Source organism: Ambystoma mexicanum, chromosome 12 (assembly GCF_040938575.1).
Source record: "Ambystoma mexicanum isolate Mex_15411 chromosome 12, UKY_AmexF1_1, whole genome shotgun sequence".
Classification (NCBI taxonomy): domain Eukaryota; kingdom Metazoa; phylum Chordata; class Amphibia; order Caudata; family Ambystomatidae; genus Ambystoma; species Ambystoma mexicanum.
This window is the reverse complement of record NC_090936.1, coordinates 496,874,305-496,894,088: the sequence shown is the minus strand read 5'-3', so window position 1 is coordinate 496,894,088 and position 19,784 is coordinate 496,874,305. Positions and strand designations below refer to the sequence as shown.

The window sequence follows — 19,784 nt, the reverse complement described above, 5'->3', positions numbered from 1 at the left end:
TGATCAAAAAAAACAAAAAACAATGCATTTTAAAATAAACAGACCAGAAACACTGGTGTGGCACATTCTTTGGAGATCATTCTACTTTAGGGTGGCAATGCTTTGAAAAGGTTGACACCAAAGGACAATTTAAGTGATGACAGTAAGTGGCAAATGAAGGAAATTGTGCAGGATCGGCGCTTTTAAAATAGAGTTAGCAACATTCCGGTCCCTCACGGTGTGCTGGGATTAGATTAGTTCAGTGACAAAAAGGAAAGTAAGGATATAATAAACAAGAATCCAATATGCAAAAATAGGTACACTCGAGACAATTAAGCTACTGTTTAAAATGTCATTAGTTTACACAACACTGTTTGGCGGGACCACTTCATGGAAAAAGCTGGAGGTGCCAACTACGTAAAAACCAATCTTGTTTTTGGCCTCTCCATGGAGGAATTATTTCTCGAGTGATCGCTTGTTCTCAATAACAATGGCCTCATATAATATTTACTTTCTGCTGAGAGTAAATATTTCTGCTGGTCATAAAGCCTGAGTGGAGTGGAATAACAAAGGTAGCATACACTGCCAGATCATTTGCCGGTCTGGCTGCCATGAGAGAATGGGATGAATGGCAGTGTTTCTGGGGGGGGGGGTCAGGCACTACACAGTGCCTTTTATGGCCTTCTCATTGGTGTGATGGGCGTGGTCTCTACAGGCAGTGGTTTCAAAACAAAACCTACTACATTTTATGCAAACTCCGACCTGGTCTAAAATTGGGTGAATTTCCTCCTTGCACTGTTAACTTGAAATATGAATTCACCATTATGAGGTGGTGAAGAGTGGAAAGCAGATTAGCAGGAGGCATGTTCCCATGCTCTCCACCCACCCGGTATCTGCTAGCGGATTGGGGTGGAGGCTCCTATGGGTGGGCTTTTTCCTAATGGTGGGAGCTTCCGCCTTGCAGTTTGCATAACTGCTCATGCAGATGCAAGGCAGTAGCCACGCCTGCCATTAGGAAGTCCATTACAGCCCTCTTTAAATATTGGCAGTCCATGTCTATAACTGACCTTTACCTGTAATTAAACAGTTTCAATTCCATGTCCATTAGACACTTCTGATTTCAATGCAGAGGACATCTATCTAGATGTGGGGTTTGACATAGTTGGATAAGTTGAGAAGCTCATGCAAAAGCACAATCAAGCTCTGACCATTGCTTTCCAGCTGAGGGATGACAGAAGCATTCTCACCAAAGAGACGAATTACCCCATCAGCTGCGCCAGTCACTAGCAGGTTCCCGTTGTGGTTGAATGCTGTGCAGTTTATGGCAATCGGTTCTGGTTCAAGTGAAAAGTGAAGCTACAAGGAAGAAATAAAAAAAAGTACATTTATGTTTTCATTTGCTTTCTACATCTCTAGCTTCACCCAACTAAAAAGAAAAGGCCGAACAATACAAGAGATTTTATCTCTGCTACATAGTCTCTTGTTTTTAAAGTTCCAGCGGTACAGATCGAGACAAATCTCTCTGGCAGGCACAACTGGCATTGAGAAAAAAATGCAGACAACTAGTCTAAGAAAGAAGGTAGGCAACACACCCTGCCACACTATTTTAATGGTACACACTTGCAAGACCTGTACTGATTAAAAGAGAATTCAAATAAATTGCCTGTTTTTGCTGAAGGGTATGGATGTTAGGGGAGCTTTTGCTAAAGTCCTAATGTGAGTAAGACTTTAGTAAGCTGTCCCAGTGGTTTGTAGATCCCCCAACTCTTAGTAGCAGTCTGTACTAGCTCAGGATCTTGGTAGAGTGGCAGAGCAGTCAGGCTTATCTTAAGAGGAAGATGTGAGCTGTAGGTAAGTACACTGAATCTTAGTTAGACAGGCACAGCAAAGAAGCACTTACACTTATATAAAAAGTATATATTTATTATATTTACACCAGAATCACTTTAAATACTTCAGACGTTTATACTAGAACACTTAGGAATACTTGATAATACACTTCAAAGGGCACTTACAATGTATGTGTTTGTTTGCGGTTACATTTGTCGCAACGTCAGAAAGGGAAAAGACAATGTTATCGGTTATTGCGCACTCATGTGTTTTTCAACGGTTTATACGGTAATGCATTTACTCTACAAACACATATAGTAAAGTTGCTTACTGTAGGGAGGAAAATGGTTAGTTAGTGTAACATATGCTTAATTCAAGGTTCTAGAGACAAGTTTCTTCGTCTAGTACGTCCTTTAAAGGGTAAGTTCACTCAAAATGTTATTGTCTCAAAAGATGGGCCACAATAAAAAATATATACAAAAAATATTTTTAAAGAACCTTCCTATGTACAATTGTGAGCAAATGAGGCTCAAAGTAAAAAATGTCAAGCACTAGGAGGCATCCATTTAGTAAAATGAATGAGCCTCCTGTGATTGTGTTCAGCTCTGCTCTCGCTGCAATAATGAAGCAAAAGCCACGTACTGGTAGCTTTTGCTTGTTACAGCCGGAGAGCAGAGACTGCTGTCAGGCTCCTTCCTCCCCGTGCTGCTAGTGAGTGCTTCTTTGTGCTGTTATTTTTCCTGCTTTCCCGGGCTCCCCTGAACTGGGGGAGCCTGGAAAACAAAGCGAAAAGTCCAGGCAATTGTTGGTGTATTTATGATTTCCGTGGCTTTAGTTTCAAGTCTCCCGAGCTCCCCCGAGGTGGGGGAGCCCGGGAGACTTAAAAAGAATGTACCAGAAATTATAAACACAACATTATTGTATTTATGATCGCTGTGGCTTTGTTTTTAAGTCTCCCGGGCTTCCCTAGCCGGGGGAGCCTGGGAGACTTAAAAAGAATGTACCAGAAATTATAAACACAACATTATTGTATTTATGATCGCTGTGGCTTTTGTTTCAAGTCTCCCGGGCTCCCCGAGCCGGGGGAGCCCAGGAGACTTAAAGCGAAAGTGCCGTCAATTATAAATACAACTTTGTTGTATTTATGATTGCTGGGTCTTTGTTTTTGTTTTTAAGTCTCCCGGGCTGCCCCGATCCTGGGGGAGCCCAGGAGACTTAAAAAGAAAGTCCAGGCAATTATGAATACTTCGCCGGCCGCCAGCAGAGTATTCATAATTGTCTTCGACTTCCCGTGCTCAGGAAACTAGAAAAGAAATTTGCAGCAATTATGAAAACTCTGCCAGCAGCCGGCCAAGTATTTATAATTGCTGTGCCTTTCATTTTACGTTTTCTGTGCTTCCCTGGGCTTGGGAGCGCAGGAAACATATAATGAAAGTCAAGGCAGCTTCCTCTCTTCATTTTAAGCTATGCTCTCGGCCAGCAATAAGCAAAAACTTTTGCTTGATAAATGCCGCCATAGCAGAGCTTAACATGAACAGAGAAGGCTCATTCATTTCACAAAATGGATGCCTCCTAGTACTTTAAAGATTTTACTTTGAGCCTCATTTGCTCAAAATTTTACGTAGGAACTTTCTTTAAAAATATTTTTTGTATATATTTTTTTATTATGGCCCATCTTTTGAGACAATAACATTTTTGAGTGAACTGCCCCTTTAAGTCCAAAAACACAACCCTAGATAAAGGCAGTTCAGAGAGGGCTTGAAGTCTTGACAATCAGCAAATTATGAAGGGTTACTGTAGATTTCTTCCAGTTTCTAGCGTTAATGAAGCAGCAAGTTAACAACTAACAAGGGAGACTTTAAAACGGACTTGAGAAGGGGACACAAGCAGCGGCTTGGGTCTGAGGTAAGAGGGGTTGCCCTGGACACCTCCACGTGTACTCCAACGCTCTGGAGTGACTTCTTTGAATCAGGTAAGTAATACCTTTTCCCCTTTGGTCTGAAGAAAGTGTTTGTGTTGGCTTCTTTGCGATGTGGCAGCTCTGGACCCGACCTCCGGATTCCTTGGTCTGATGACAAAAGGCAGGACAATGGACGGTGTATCTCAGCAGCAGTTTCGAGGGAGGACCTGTAGCACGACTTTCAGCAACTTCTTGGTTTACTCTGCGGTTTTGGCGCCTTTTCTGCAGCACTAACAAAGGACACGGATCGCCCGGTCAATCTTCTTCACTTCCTGCAGTCCCACACTCTGACGAGGGAGTCTTGGCGAGTTGGATCGGATCTCTGGAGTGCCCTTACAGGTTCAACAAAGATTTGGATGGATTCGTCCTTTCCACAACCATGTACTTGAAATGGCCAGCAGGTCTCCTGGTATGGGCTTCCGCAGCTCTGGAAACTCCTAGGACCTCGGGAGATGGCTTGTTTCAAATTTAATCTTGAGACTGGTTGTTCCCACCAGCCAAAGGGAGGGTGTTGTCCTCGTTGGAGCTCCTCTGTCGCACAGAAAACGGGGTCAGGACAGCAGTGGTCACTTCACAGTGTTGCAAAGGGTATGCAGGCCTCTCTAGTCTTCTTCTTTGGTTACTTCAGCTTCCAGTGGTCGACTTGCTTTTCACTCCAGAAGCCTCACCTTTTATACAGTTCCAGCACACGCTCCTCTGCAATCTCTCTCAGAATTTCACAGAAAGGGGCATTAGGCTGTCCAATCAGGACAACCAGACCCCCTGTGGGAGCTGGACCTATTCAGGCACTCTGGCAAGCAAAGGACAGCGGGGTGGAAAACTCCTCCCCCACTTCTTGCCTGCCCAGACACTCTGGAGCCTAGGCGGACATACCAAAGGGTTCCCGCCAAAGGCAAAACACACACACACTGACCTACCCCTCCCAGTATGGTAGCAGAAGGTCCAACAAAGAACTACCATGCTAGTAATAGTGAAAAAAGAAGGGAGGCCCCAAGTTGGTACTTGGGTGCCCCTATTGTGCACTACTGAGGCTATGGGCAAAGCCTGCGGTATAAAAAAGACACAATAGTTGGTAGAACACATCCACTGCCACCAGCCATAACTAGGAGATTGTCTATGTAACTAAAAAGTCACAGGAGCAGAGAGAAGGGGGATACTAGATATCCCTTTGGCACTACTCTGAAGGTGGTGTGTGCCAATCTCCCAGGCTATAGAGTTTTGAGAGAGATAGCAAGTAGAACTGTAGTTACTTGAGGATATAGAAAAATAATCTCAAAGGGGGACTCTAAGGGTCCCCAGCATCACTGCCCATAAGGCGCTGTGTGCTACAGTAGTAAGCTGTGTGCTACAGAAGTCCAGCAAAAAGTGCTGGGGGTCTCACTAGGAGAAGGGATGAAGCATAACAATGATAAATCTCCCTGACAATGGATAACATTTAAAGCAATTTTCAACACTCCGCACCGTCTTCCAAGCAACTCCCTTTTGAAGGATCTGTAGTACTGGATCTGTGAATGACATTCAATTCACAAACCCAGGGCTAAATAGTAAACACATCCTTTCTAATTCTTAACTTCTTTTCAATTTGTAAGCGCAATTACTGGCACTAACTATTACTTCACGTGTGGTGAAATCAGTGACTTATTACAATTTGTCACTTATTTTGTGAAAATCAATGAATCGACTTAACCTCAAGATGGCGATGACGAAACATTTTGACTTTACCAACTGCTACCAAAACAACTGTACTTTTGACTTCCCGTCCTAGTGTAGGACAGACAGTTTTCTAATGAGGTCATGTGCATGCTGAACGAGAGTGGTGCCATTTCCTCATACTTTTCAATCTCTCAGAGGCTTTATACTTAGTTGGCTATGGGGCACTGATCTCTATTCAGTCCACCTGCATAGGCTCTTCATTCCTATCTGGTGCCATGCACTTTGTGCAGATGAATGCATCCAAGTCCCAAACGATACCTATAACTTGTGTGATGCCACAAGGTGCAATCTTTTTAACATCTTCACAAGGCTATTAATGTAGTTGGATAGTTTCACCCAGTAATGTTTTCAGGGGTAGTGAAGGCCACTGACAAAGAGTGAGGCTAGAGGGTTTCTTGTAAACTTTCTCTCGCACATAATGGAAGCTAAGGATAAGCACTCAAGGGCAACTCTTGGGATGGGAATGAGACTGGATGGCAATGAGACTGGTTATAATACAGTATAATCAGCCAAGGTTATACCAAACAAATCTGTGTATGCAATGCTGCGCTATCCAGGGAAATATATTCATAAGAATTCACAACTAAATAATTTCAATATCCTTAACAATAATTCAAGTCAATAATTCAAGCAATAAATCCCATACAGTAGGTCACTATTAGTGTACAGAATAATCATAATTTTTAAATTCACATAAGTCAAGAATAATGCATACGGTCATTACATTTTAGTTTAAAGAAACATATGCTTTTAAATATCCAATTGTAAAGTTTACATAGATGTTAGATGTCCCGTATAACGGTAATACTATCTCAACACGTTTCAGGCACTCATACACTCTTCTTCAGAAGAAACCAGTTCTAACTTCATTCATGATTGAGTCAACACAGTACAATGGAGGATTTTCTTACATGAGATCAGTAGCATTTCGCTTTTAGGGAAAGGAGTTTGACATACGGTTCAGGTAGTCCGTATAGCTATAGTGACATATGTTTCTATTTCTATTTTCCATTAGGGATTGAATGATCTTAGAACCAGTTTCTCCTGAAGAAGGATGTATTAATGCCCGAAACGCATTGAGATATCTGTGGCCCTTATACAGGACCTCTAACATAGATGTGCACTTTCCACTGGAAGTTATAAAGTGGTTTCTGTAAAAACATTTAATGAAGGTATACCCTTTTCCTGACGGATTTTATTTGAATTGAAAAGTTTGATTAAACTGAATTGTAATAGTAGCCTACTGTATGGTATACATTGCTTGAAATATTGAGTTGAATTATTGTTATGGATATTGAAATTATTTAGATGGGTTTATTGCTGTGGAGAATGCACCATTGCTTACGCAGATCTGTTTGGTGTAAACCTGGTTGATTGATGCTGATTAGGCCTTAAATTAAGGCCTGCTAGGCCAGTGCCATCCATGAACAAATTACTTACCCCTGGTAATGTTCTTTCTGATGGATGTTCCTCTCACAGATTCCTCATCTTAGATATTAATTTCTTGCTTTGGAGTTTTCGAAATATTTTTAGACAGCAGGGGGTGCCGTGAGTCATCTGAGTCCCTCGACGACCTCCATACTCGCGTCCTGGATGAGAGGTTGATGGTACTATAAATAGCTTGCACCATGCCCCGTTCCTTCAGTTCTTCGTTTTTCTTTTTCCCTGTGCTAAATCGCCTTGGGGAAAGTGATGCAACAATGAATGGGTGTCAAAAGAGAAAAAATGAAAGCTTGTCTTTATTCAGATGGGTAGGTGGGGGGGTGAGGAATCCGTTACAGGAACATCCATCAGAAAGATCACCACCAGGGGTAAGATCATGTCTGTTACCAATTCTGATACTGCATTTACTTTTGGTTTCTTTGAGGCACATCAGATGCAATGATACTGGCCTACAGCAGGACACCCATGCAAAGGGAGGTCGCAGAGCCGAGCTGTGGAATGCGTAATGCCTTGGCTGCCCAGGCCAGTTCAGGCCCCTCCTGAGATGAAAACCATCTAAAGGGAAACAACTGCTCCTGAGGACAAAAAGGAAGGGTACTTTTCCGTTCCTCTGTTGCACGCACTTCAACAATGTCATCAAGGGTGATGTGGTCTCTCACCCTCGTATGGGTAAGAACATCTCTTTCGGAGATTACTCTACCAGCATGAAGTCAGGAGTAATCTATATGATCAAATGTCCTTGTGGCAAACTGTATATTGGTCAGACTGAGACCAGTGAAGGAAAGGTGGACTGAGCGTAAATCAAACATACAGTGTAATAACCAACGCTCACCAGTAGCTAGGCATTTTGCAGCACAATAGCATACTATAGCTCAGATTAAATTTCAGATCCTTGAGGTGGTCAAACGTTCACAGAGAGGAGGCGATTACCATTTCCTCCTTCTACAAAGAGAGCTCTATTTGATTAATCTGTTAGACACTATTCAACCGAGGGGTTTGAATGAAGAATGCTCATTGAATTGCTTTTTATGATATGTGATCTCTGTATTAACTTACATTCTTGTCTTACTTTCTGCTAACAATATACATTTCTCTACATCTACTATATATAGTTATATATAGGCTCATCATTGTAATATTTATGCCAATAAATCACTTTATGCATGACAACTTGTCATTCTAGAAATACATGATGTAACTACTTAATGAAATCCATTGTGCTCAGTGAACTGTTCATCCGAGATTCATTATGTACTGTTTCACCTATGGATACACTTGACACATGTGGGCCATCTTGGTGTAACCTTTTCTATATTTTACTTATAGCATAGGTCTACCTCTCTCCTCAGTCTCCCTTTTGTTCTCTCTACTTTCTTTATATGATTCGGATTCAGTTTGTGTTGATCTTTTTCTTTTAAATCCATCTCTACCCATCTCTAATCAATATTTTACACTCCTCATCCGTGTAGCTGGATATGTTATGACAGCTATAGGTAGCCCGCTATTGATTTTTATCTTGAGTGTAGTTTCATTCATTAAGCATTCCATCTTTTTTCCATACCCATCACTTTGAAATTATCCACTGAATTTAATATTCTATTTATTTATTCTATTAACGTATACTTTATTTTATTTGTTGTGCCATACGATGCATCTCTTTCACCCTTCCATAATTGCGTACAGTGATGTTGGACCCATTGGGTGGATGTTAGTTTAGTCCACTTCAAGATGGCGACTCTCTAAGATCGAGCACTTATGATCACTCAGTCCTTCCTCTTTTTTATTTCATCCTCACTATTTAAACCTTTTCCAAAATAGCGTCTGGCATTTCCACGGATACGGACGCCCCGCCAGATACCCGCAGTCAGACTTCGCTAAGCGCCTTTACTAGTGCAGTAAGGCTGTTCCGTCCTGCTCTCTGACATTAGGGACCTTATCAAAATGATGTGTGTTAAGATGCGTCTTGCGCTTCTCCTTATGCCTTTGCAGTTCTTACCGTACTGCTGTTCGCCAGCATCCTCGAGCACACCACCATCGGATCCGTACTTACTAGTTTGTTGAACTGTGTATATCCGGGCCAGGCCGTGTTTATGCAATCTATCTATTAGAGGTATGTATTTATACATACATACCTAAGACCAAACGATTGGCTGCTTTATGGCCGCGCTTAATTTATTTGAAAACCTAATTTCTACAAATTGTTTTCCGATTAGGCTCCTGTAACCACTTTTCTCTAAACCCAGAAGATAGTTTCTCTGTTCAGCCTCCATTTCCATTATCTATACAAGGGCAGCTGGCGCCATCGTCACCTTGAGGTGAGCTTGCCGACTACCCCCTCCTGACCTATTTTTCTCCAACTTGAAGTTCTCGATTGGCATTTACATTGGATCAGTCCAATTGCCTCCGATCCCACTATGATGTTTCCTTTAGTCACTTCATGTCTATGTTATTCCCAGGATTTATTCATTTTTAAAACCAGTGTACTCTCTTTTAGATCCAGTTTCTCCTGATACACAGGGCATCTATTATTTTTTTTATAAAACATTTTTTATTATCAATTGGTTATAACATAGACAAAACAACCAAAACCAAAGGGGAGGAACAAAAGAAAGACAAGGCAGCTACATCCAATGGGGCCGACACGGCCCGTCTTACAGTAGTAGTATGTCTTGCATCACCATTCTCATGGAATACCACTACAGTTCACAGTGTAAGTGTTCAGAGTAACATCCCCCGAGTCCATATACATCAGGGCCCTCCCTCCTCCCATGCCGTCCATATTTTAGAGGCTTTGTTGGGACAGCCTCTTGCGGTATAGATCCGTCTTTCGATCATAGCACATGTGTCCATGTCCAGTGCCTATTGCTCCAGCGTCGGAGAGTCCGGGACTCCCCATTTTTGTGCAATATTGCGTTTCATTAGGGCGGCCGCCATATGCAGTAGCAGTTCTTCCCATTTATTCAGTTCGTGCTCCACCGGTACTCCCAGGATTAGGACCTTCAGGCCCATTTGTATTGTTTTGGAGAGTATCCGGGCCAGTTTCCGACAACAGGCCTCCCAAAAAATTCGGACGCGGGGGAAGGACCACAGAATGTGAAAGAAGGTCCCCTCTTCATCCCCACATCTGAGACAGTTCGGGTTTGTTGCTTTTTTCCAACCAAACAGTGCAGTTCTAGGACAGTACACTCTATGCAGTATTTTAAGTTGCACCAGTATGAGTCTCGAGGAGATGGCGGCTTCCCGTGGCTGCATTAGTACCCAGATCCAGTCCTCGGGGTCGATATCCCCTACATCTATTTCGCACTTGGCCATTAGAATGGTGAGCTCAGGAGTCGCAAAGGATGTGATGGCATTATTGTCATGATACCTACCCCCGGGCATCCGGATCGAGTCCATCAGCCCTGGGAGCAGGCATCCAGATACTCATTAAAACCCCAACAGCCCCGGCTGGGGGCTGTTTGGATTCAGTCCTGGCGCCTTAGGCGCCAGGCTCAGACTTTACTTACCTTATGCAGACCATGCTGCAAATGAGTCCAAGCCAACGTGAGGCCTGGATGGGACTATTTTATTACAAGGACTATTTTTCACTCGGGTGTGGTTCTGGGGAACTTCTTACCTGGGACTACTTTGCAGGCTATTTAAACCACGCCCGAACAGCAGCCCATGCTTTGCGTTATTCTGCATCCAGCAGCGTGACGCTCACCGTGTCTGCAAGTCAGCATCCAGTCTTCTCCCACGCCCGCCTCGAATCCGGAGCTCCTAGACAAAAGGCAAAGAAAGGAGAAGAGGTTAGATCACAGACATTATTTGATTCCTTACCCGATTCCGGACCCAGCACATCTCCGAGCCTGGAAAGGACATTATTTCAGCACGCTTCGCTTCGCCAGCAGCAGTGCCGCGTTATACTCACCAGTCCACCGCATCTTTTGACTCGGCGCTGCCTCCATCATTTTCTTTGTCGAAACCCAGCACCTGGGGGGGAAAACAAAAGGAATAACAAGGTGAGCCGAGAAAACCAACAAGGACAATCTCTTTGCCACCATAGGCTTACCTGCTTTACCACCGGAGGTATTATTCTTTAATTCGCCGCATCTTCCTATGCCGCACCTATAAAGGGAGAGAAAACAGCAAGTTAAACTCATGCAACTTTTACCGGATAGTGTTTGGTAATACAGACTCTTACCTGAATGCAATCAGCTGCCTCCAGACAAAATTCTTTTGGACCCAGCTGCAACCTAACGAGGGAATGGAACAAGAGTGAACATCGGACATATTGAACTCTTTGAACTTTATAGACACTGGAGTCAATATTCCTCCGGAACTGCTCCAGTACCTTCAACCCAGTAAAGTAACTGGTATCTACGCGCCCCTGCATGCCATGCAGCATGGAGAGCTCATCATTTAAAAACATAAGGTGAGGTTACCAAAAGGGAATATCGGAGGTGATTAGTGGGGAGAACGAGAACTGTTGGGGGGCCATCACTAAAGTCCACGGGTGGCTAAATCCCTTTCTCCACTTGCAGGAGAATACTTCTACGAGTCCAGCAGACAAGATTAGGCGGGCCAGTCCAGACTGTCATCTCTTCACTACGCATCACGTTGGTGGAGACCGCAGCTGTCCGGGTCCGATCAACGCCCCTGTGGGAACCAGGTGAGCGTAACAATTATAGAGAATGGATGTGCATTTGGAGGGGATATATTCAGGCAAAATGTTGCGTTTAATAGGTGAGCATTCCGGGATATTGTCCTCTGTCGATATGTGGACTCTTAGGGCGTGGGACATTTGCATGTGGTGGTATCTCTCAGTGTCTGGGAACTGGAATCTGCATTGTAGGTCTGCAAACGGGGCAAGATTCCCGTCTTTCAAGACATCCCCCACTTTCTGAATGCCAGCCCTCACCCAGCACGGCCAAGGTTCGAGCTTTGCAATTTTCCTCAGGTTGGCGTTTCGCCATAGGGGCTGCGCTGCTGATATTTTGTTCCCCCACCCCACAAACTTGTGTACGTTCCTCCAAGTGGTAATAATCTGTGCCTTCATTGTTAGTGGGGAGGGTCTAGGGGGGGGCTTGATACAGTAGCTGCAATGGATCGGTGTCGTACATGGCTCCCACATCGGCTTTGATATGGGGTAGTTCCCGGTCTCCGTGCAGTAGGTCATTGACCACCACCAGCTGGGAGGCCCAATAGTAGGTCTGAAGGCGGGGCACTCCGATCCCACCCTCCCAGACCGACCTTTGAAGTGTGGCCAGGGCTATGCGCGCTTGTCCTCCTCCGCCCCATAGGAGCTCCCTAAGGAGGTTTTCCACCCGGCCAAATCCAGCCCCCAGGATCTGCAACGGGGCGTTTTGAAGGACATAAAGGAATCGTGGGAGAGCTAACATTTTAAAAAGGGTGGCTCTACCCATGAGGGTCAGGGGGAGAAGCTTCCAATGTTGTACATCATTAGAGAATCGGTCCATGATAGGTTTGAGATTGTGCATGCTATAACTGGTAAGATCTGTTGTTATCCAGATCCCAAGGTATCGGAAGCCAAGCTGTTCTATGTGGTATGGGCAATCAGATGGGTCGGGCTGCCCCCCTCCTTTCACCGGGAAGAAAACAGATTTCTTCCAATTGATCCTTAGACCGCTAAATTCCCCGCAGGGCATCTATTTTGATGAATTGTCATTCTCCTTTATATATCGCCTCTTTGGACGCGTATTAGGAAACCATTGTAATGGCCAGTACCGGCGTCCTCCATTTGGATTGGAATTATGAGTAATTCGAGTGGATACTCAATATTAGGTAATCATTCTCCTAACCTTTCCGTGTTCTACTGTATCTGGTTTGGCCAGGATGGCCACATGGTGAAACGCTGATAGCTCAGCTGTAGTTTTCAGAAATATGCTCTACAAGTTCTTAATTTATGATTATTGCTTTGGAGATTTATGTTTAGCCAGATTTGGCTGCAAGTTAACCCATGATCCATACACCATGAAAAATGGTCTTGTCTTATGTGTTTGGCAGCAGGCACTTTCCACATACCAATTACCAGATATATGTAGCCTCATGAACTAGGTTCTACATTAATGCATTCATTTGAAATAAATATTTTCAGTTATTGATGTGGATTTAAAATGAATCTTTTTGTATATACTGTTATTATGCTATGACTTTAAATTCACCGACTCAGTCGTTGATCCAGCTTTTTTATGTAATCTCTTTTCCAACAGTCCGTTAAGGCCTTTGAAGAAGAGGAAAGAATCCTCGAAACACGTCTCCACAGAAAACGGACTACTGTTTTGCTTTGCTTTGTATATTTTATGCTTGTAAATCCAACACAATATATATATATTTTTTCAGAAAAACATATTTGTCATGAATATCTTTCTTTTGATAAACATGTTCATGGTAATCTTGATTAAACCTATCTAAAGTATTATCAATTGGTTTTTACCAACATTGGATAGTGTGCAGGGGACGGGAGGATTCCTAGGTTGAATCATCTTCTTTCCCCTACCCAGATGCAAAAAGCTGACGACACTGCTAGCTCAAATCACCAAGGCCAGAGGCTGCCCCGCAGAAATGACAGTGCATTTCGCAAATGCAGGATACTGCTTCCCCCTTTTCTCTGAAATGGACCGGTTTATTATTCTACGTGCATTATATGTGCTGTTTTATGGGTGGAGAATGGATTTAGCCACTTCGTTTGTATATATGGATGAGCCGGGGGAGGGGCTGAGCATTAAGCAGCCCTCCCACACACTGGTGTGATTTGCATTACAGCTCTCTCTACTTCTGGTCTCCTGTGTACTACTTGTGTCCGAGTGCCTGAAGTGTGTCGTGGGAAGCAGGACGAGCCTGTAACAATGTCCTCACAAAGATTCCTCATCTTAGACTCACATACAGTGTTTGTGATGGTGGCGGTAGAGCGAGATCTCATGACACCGCTCTCCCAAAATGAGCATGCTGACCCAACAGGGTGTTTAGACAATAGTGTTTTGAAAATGTATGAAGAGACGACCAAGTTGCAGCTTGACATATGTCCTTCAATGGAACTTCCCTTGGCAGTGCCGATGTGGTCGCCACTCCCTGGTGGGGTGGGCTCTTAATATAATTATATTTTTCTTTCACCGCAATAGAATGACACTCTGAAATGTAGAGTATGATTCATCTTGATGGGGTTTGTTTGGTCACAGCCATACCCAATTTGTGGCCAGTGTAACCAATGACTAACTGGTCTTGACTGAAGTTGCGTGTTGTTCTTGCGAGTTAAAGGCTGAGAGCCCTTTTTGTGTCCGGTCTGTGCAACCTCTCCCCCTCTTTCAAGGGGTTGAGGATAACATGCTGTTAAAGAGATCGTTTGAAACAACTGCAGTTCAGATACTACGTTAGGGAGGAAGGAAGCACAAACTCTTAACATGACCTTCTCCTTAGAGAAACTGAGTGGTGGTTCGCGCAGTAAGGCGCTGCAACTCGTTAACTTTGCATACGGACGTAATAGCCACTACAAATATTGTTTTCCAAGAAAAAAGACTGAGTGAACAAGAATGAAGTAGCTCAAAGGGTACCCACATCAGGAATGTGAGGACCAGATTCAAGTACCAAACTGGCACCAAAAAAGGGACTGGGGACAGATGTTTGTCATTCCTTTCAAGAACTGGATCATGATAGGCATCTTAAAGTAAGAACCTTGATCTGGTATACGCTTAAAAACAGAGTGCAGCCAGGTATCCTTTAATAGTAGCCACCTGTAAGCCCTAATGGGCCAAGTGTATTAAGAAAGAAAGAAAGAACCATGTGTTTGTTATGCAAGAAGGAATGTATATCCTTTGCTGTACACCAGTTGCAAAACGTATTCCAACAGCAGCAGCATAGGGCCTTTGTTGCTGGTCTTTTGGCCAAAAGTAACACCTCCTTATCGTCTTCCAGAAGGTCCCAATCTTCGTACCTTAGCCTTTCAGAGGCCAGGCATGTATGTTCAATGTCCTGACCCCTGGGTGGAAAAGGCGACCCCTTTTCCTGTGAGAGTAGATCCACTCTCTGGGGAAGACAAAATGGAGGGCAACTGGATATACCAGAACGTCTGGGTACCACGTCCTCCTATACCAAGCCAAGGCAATCGGGATCATGGTTTTCCCAAACTTCCTTAACCTCCTTAGGACTGATGGGGACTGGCAGGAACGTGTAAAGGAGTGGAAAATCCTAATTCATTATGAGCATGTCCCCAAGTGCTTCTGTCTGGGGAAACTACCTGGAGCAGAACAGAACACATTTCCTGTTGGAACTGGATGGGAACAATCCACTTGAAGTGTTCACCAGAGGGAAAATATCATAAAGGACACCCTGAGCCAATTCCCACTTGTGGGAGGCTGAGCCCGGCCTGCTCAAGAGCGTCCACTGTCATACTCTCCACCCCGCCAAAATGAACTGCTGACAGAGAAATTCCATTTTGTAAAGCCCCAAATCAGAGTTGCATTGCTTCCTTGCACAGAGGTAGTGACCCTACACCTCCTCTCTTGTTGAGGTAATGCAGGACCACTGTGTTGTCCGTCATTATCAGGACGTTCTTCTCCTGGATCCAAAGAAGGAAGGCCATCAGCGCTAGTCTGATCGCCCTCAACTCCAACAAGTTTATATGCAGTCTTGATACTGTTGGGGACTATAATCAGCGCATTGTCAGATTGTTCATGTGTGCACCCCATCCTTTGAGGGAGGCATCATTGATTACAGTGATCTCTGGCCATGATGCTAAAATGGTTCTCCAGCCATCAAGTTCTCTTTGCGGTTCTACTAGAGAAGGTTGTGAGCCACCCTGCTCGGGACATGAACCAGGTCCATCAGTCTACCTGAGAAATGTGACCATTGGGATCTGAGAGTTGTGAAAAACCTCAAGGTATTTCACTGCCAGAACCTTAGGGAATGACCAGGAAACATCCAGGGGAGAGACGCGGTATTCCCCCTATCCGACACCACCTCCACCTTTATAGGTCGTTATGAATCCTGTCCCGTTGCCCTCTTCCCCAATTCCAACAGGCACAAACATTAAAGGGAGGCGTAGGAGAAGAAATATATCCCTATACGACATCCCCTTAGTCATTATGGGACATTATCATCTAAAACCCATTCACATACAAACATGAATCTACCACCTACCCCGTGACAAACCCTAAAGAAGTTTCCCTCCATCATTAGGGAAAACTACAACTCCCATACTTCCTCCCCATTGCCTTTTTTCACAAACACTGGGACGAAGAAGAAGTGCAAGAGAGCTATGAAGATTGCCCATAGAAACCAATGTACCATGGATTCCTATGGGCAGTTTCCATGTTATCCCATTAACGAAGACAGGCAGAGATGAGTCACCCTTTTCAACCACCCACATCTGACTTACATTAAGCTTCCCTACCAGCATAAAACGCAGTGCACAGGAACACCCTCTGAGCGAGCTGGGGATGCAGTGTGGACCAGAGGAGCTGAAGAGCAGAGGAAAATGCTGAAAGAACCCTGGAGAGTCTGGAAGGGAGCTGAGGGCCAAGACGCTGATCCTGTGTTGTTAAAGCGCTGAAGCTGGGCTAAGGAGATGTGCCTTCCAATAGCCAGAGAGGGCAGATCATATCCTGCTGACTCTGTCCACAGAAGTATTCGTTTGCACTGGGCACATGCAGGGAAGCCCAGGTGCTTGGAAGACCCTGACCTCGACCCAGAGAGCTCCAGAGAAGTTGCTCACCAGACCCGCGCTAACCGGGTGAGTCTCATGGCAAGAGAGGAATCCCGGTGGCGTGTGTGTGGCTTGAGCACATTGACTTTGAGAAAGAAAGCAGGAAATAAAAGGCCCAAGGAAGGCATTATGGGACTTGTAATTCTTTTTTGAAATGCAGTGAAAGCAAAAACAAATTGAATGCAAGCCGGCAAGAGTTATGAGAAACCCATGTTAGCACAAGTGAATCACTAGCTGCAAAGGAAAATAGAAAAAAGGGTTGGTGAAGCCCGGAGAAAGGGGAAAATTAGAAAGTAAAGCGGGAAAGTGGCCCGGGCTAACCCAAGCAAAAATTTGAAGGAAGTAAAGAGGGCACGTGGCCCGAACAAGTGAAAAGAGGGTGCAGGGGGCACGAGAACAGAAAGAAAGCAGAACAAAGAGGATTGAGGTGACGGGGTAGTCTGAGTGGTCGCGCAGCAGAAGGAAGTCGATACTCTGCGATCTGGAAAGTCTCAGACCAAACCCCCTCCCCCCCTCATCCAGCAAGTGTGTCTTATATGGAATTGTTTCATTGACCAAAGGAAAAGAGGGAATCCTTGAACAAATTGAGATGGTGAACCTTGCAACTCAAACTCAGGTGGAAGGAACCTGGGACATTTGAAAGGGCTTGACAAACTGTACTTGTGCTTAGGTGATCTGAGCCCGAACAAGGGAGATACATGGTCTGAGCCCGATCAAGGGAGACCAATTGTGAACACTGTGTTAAAAAGAGAGTCCGTGCCTGAAGGAGGGAGACCCATGAAGAACACTGGAAGTGGGAACTTGTGAATGTGAAAATCCTGATAAGAAAGGAACTTTGATGCTTGTTTGTTAAGACAGGCCCTCTGCAATAAGAGAATGTTATTGGCAAAGAGGCTTTGGCAGAATGCCATGAAAGCTATGGTTTGAATGGTATCCTCGTGGCAGAGAAGCCAGAGTGTGTGCGAAGCTCGAACATGCTGCCGTGCTCTGTGCTGAAAACATGGGGAAGGGAAGCCAACTGCTCAAGTAGCCCGACATATTTCTTGAACATATTTCTTGAACACAGTTCTTTTCACATACATTATTTTCCCACACCATTTGCATTTGGAAGTAATGATTGGCAATAGGTTTATTAGTATAGGCCCTTTTTATTTTGATCGAGGCTCCACTAGGGATGCATTATTATTTGATGGTCGTAGCTATCCTTAGATTAAGGGTTAGACAGGCATTCAACCAACCCACTGAAGTTCAATAAACACCCTTGAACTGTGTCTCATTTGTGTCAGGCCTCATTGATGCAGTATGCCATGAGACCAAGCAACCTTCAAAGGCGGGGTCATGGCCAGGTGCACGCAATGCAAACGTGTCTGCTGTAGGGTCTGCTTTACTGCCCCTATCCGAGTCCCCAAGCAGCGCTAATTTGCTGTTTTCCCCCCAAGATAGCCGACCCCCTAGGATCTACAGCCACCTGGGAGTCAGGGGATCCATCGACCGGCAATACAAAGAAGGAAGGAGCGAGTTATGGGGACTGTGGCTGCAACCGCTCTCGATGGTGGCGGCGCACTCCAGGTTTATCCAGCGCTGCTGCGAATGATGCTGATGCCGGCTTCTAGCATGTGCCACCCTGCCAACGTCTTCAGCCCGATATAGATTGCAGCAGAAGTGGGGCTACCTCATTGTAGGCTGGTCCCACCCCACCGCAGCGGGATTTCTGCTCTGACTGGGCCACCGGGCGCAGGCTGCGAGGCTGAACTCTGCCGACGAGGAACGGAAAACGTGGCCCTTCATGCAACTGGGGCAGGAGCCCCTACTGATGTTGCCAGCCGGGCGGTCCGAAGCTCACCAGCTCCCCCGCTGAGAGAGGATCCTGACAGTCATGGTGGATGCTGGCTTTTCAGTTGCAATTTGAGACAGGCAGTCCCAGAGACTAACAAGCCCCCCGCACCCTCCATGGTGGGAGCCTTAAGATTGGGGTGACCGGAGGAGGGGTGGCTACTGCAGAGGTGACTTGACCAGCACCTTAGAAACAGGCGATGAACCTGCCCTGGACCCAGCTACCTTATTTACCTGCACCAGTGCTACTGGGAATTAAGCATGCAGCCAGCTCTTTTGGGGCTGCCGTTGTTGTAATCTCATGTGCCTACTTGACTGAGTGGCTCTGTGTGACCTGAAGAATGAGCTGGCGTCATCCTTCATTCTACTCCTGTTCCTTTTACAGCCGTGCACTGCAGTGGTTCTGAAGAGTCTTGCTGCTCCAGGGTTCAGCAATCGGGCAGCTCGAGGCTGCGAGCGGCTGCCCTGTCTGCTGATCATCCGTTGGCTGTGACGCCCTGCCGGCTGAGTTGGGTACTTTTGGCCAGGCCTTGCAGCGCTGAGTACCAGCCAAAGTCTGAATTGGCCTAGAATGTCAAAGCCTCAACCTAAATCGAAGTCTGGGGACATCAAAGCGCAGCTCAAAATTCAAGATTACAAGCCTAAGGCTGCTCAAGCAGTGAGGGCTGATGTCCACCCCCACCGGAAGTAGCTTAAAGCGACGCAATGATAACAAAACAGGACCTCTTTAATATGCTCTACAATGTCAAACAAGAAATTACATTGGAGATCAAAGCATCTCGTGATAAACTATCCAAATCCATTGTGGAAATGAACACTTGCATGATTTCTTTGGAATCTACAGTGAATGAAATGTAGATCAAGGTTTGCAAGCAGGCCCACGACCAGGCAGAACTCCTGAAGTGGGTGGTCGGCCTTGAAGAGCAGATTGAACAAGAAGACCTGGAGAATAGATCTTGGAGGAACAACGTTCAGATTTCGGGGCATTCCTCGACTGATTCAAGATCAGGAACTTGGCGCCTACGATCGGGACTTGTTCCACTACCTCTTGGGCCTCCCCAATGACTCTGAAAACTCCCTAGACAGGACGCACCTGGTATCCTCTTTACAGCAACGCCAGGACCTCCTGCCTGATGTGCTTACTAGGGTGCACTTTTTCCAATAGAAAGAGGCGATTTTGATTGCAGGAAAAAAAATCAAGAAGGTATTGTTTTTCAGGACGCCTCTACAGCTCTTTTTCAGGACTTTTCACCTTGCACCCTTGCGAACAGGTGCAAACTCAATGTGGTGATGGCCTGGCATTGGTCACACAGAATGCCATACAGA

At 45.1% G+C, this 19,784-nt stretch overlaps 1 protein-coding gene across 2 annotated transcripts in view; it reads right to left on the bottom strand.

The window, feature by feature from the left end:
- Window positions 1–19,784, bottom strand: part of WDR91 (WD repeat domain 91) — an 832,764-nt gene that overhangs the window by 126,231 nt on the left and 686,749 nt on the right. For both annotated transcript variants that reach the window (XM_069628780.1, XM_069628779.1), the window contains one exon: window positions 1,227–1,335. In XM_069628780.1, the coding sequence (XP_069484881.1) occupies window positions 1,227–1,335 (109 nt within the window). The remainder of the gene's footprint in view (window positions 1–1,226; window positions 1,336–19,784) is intronic.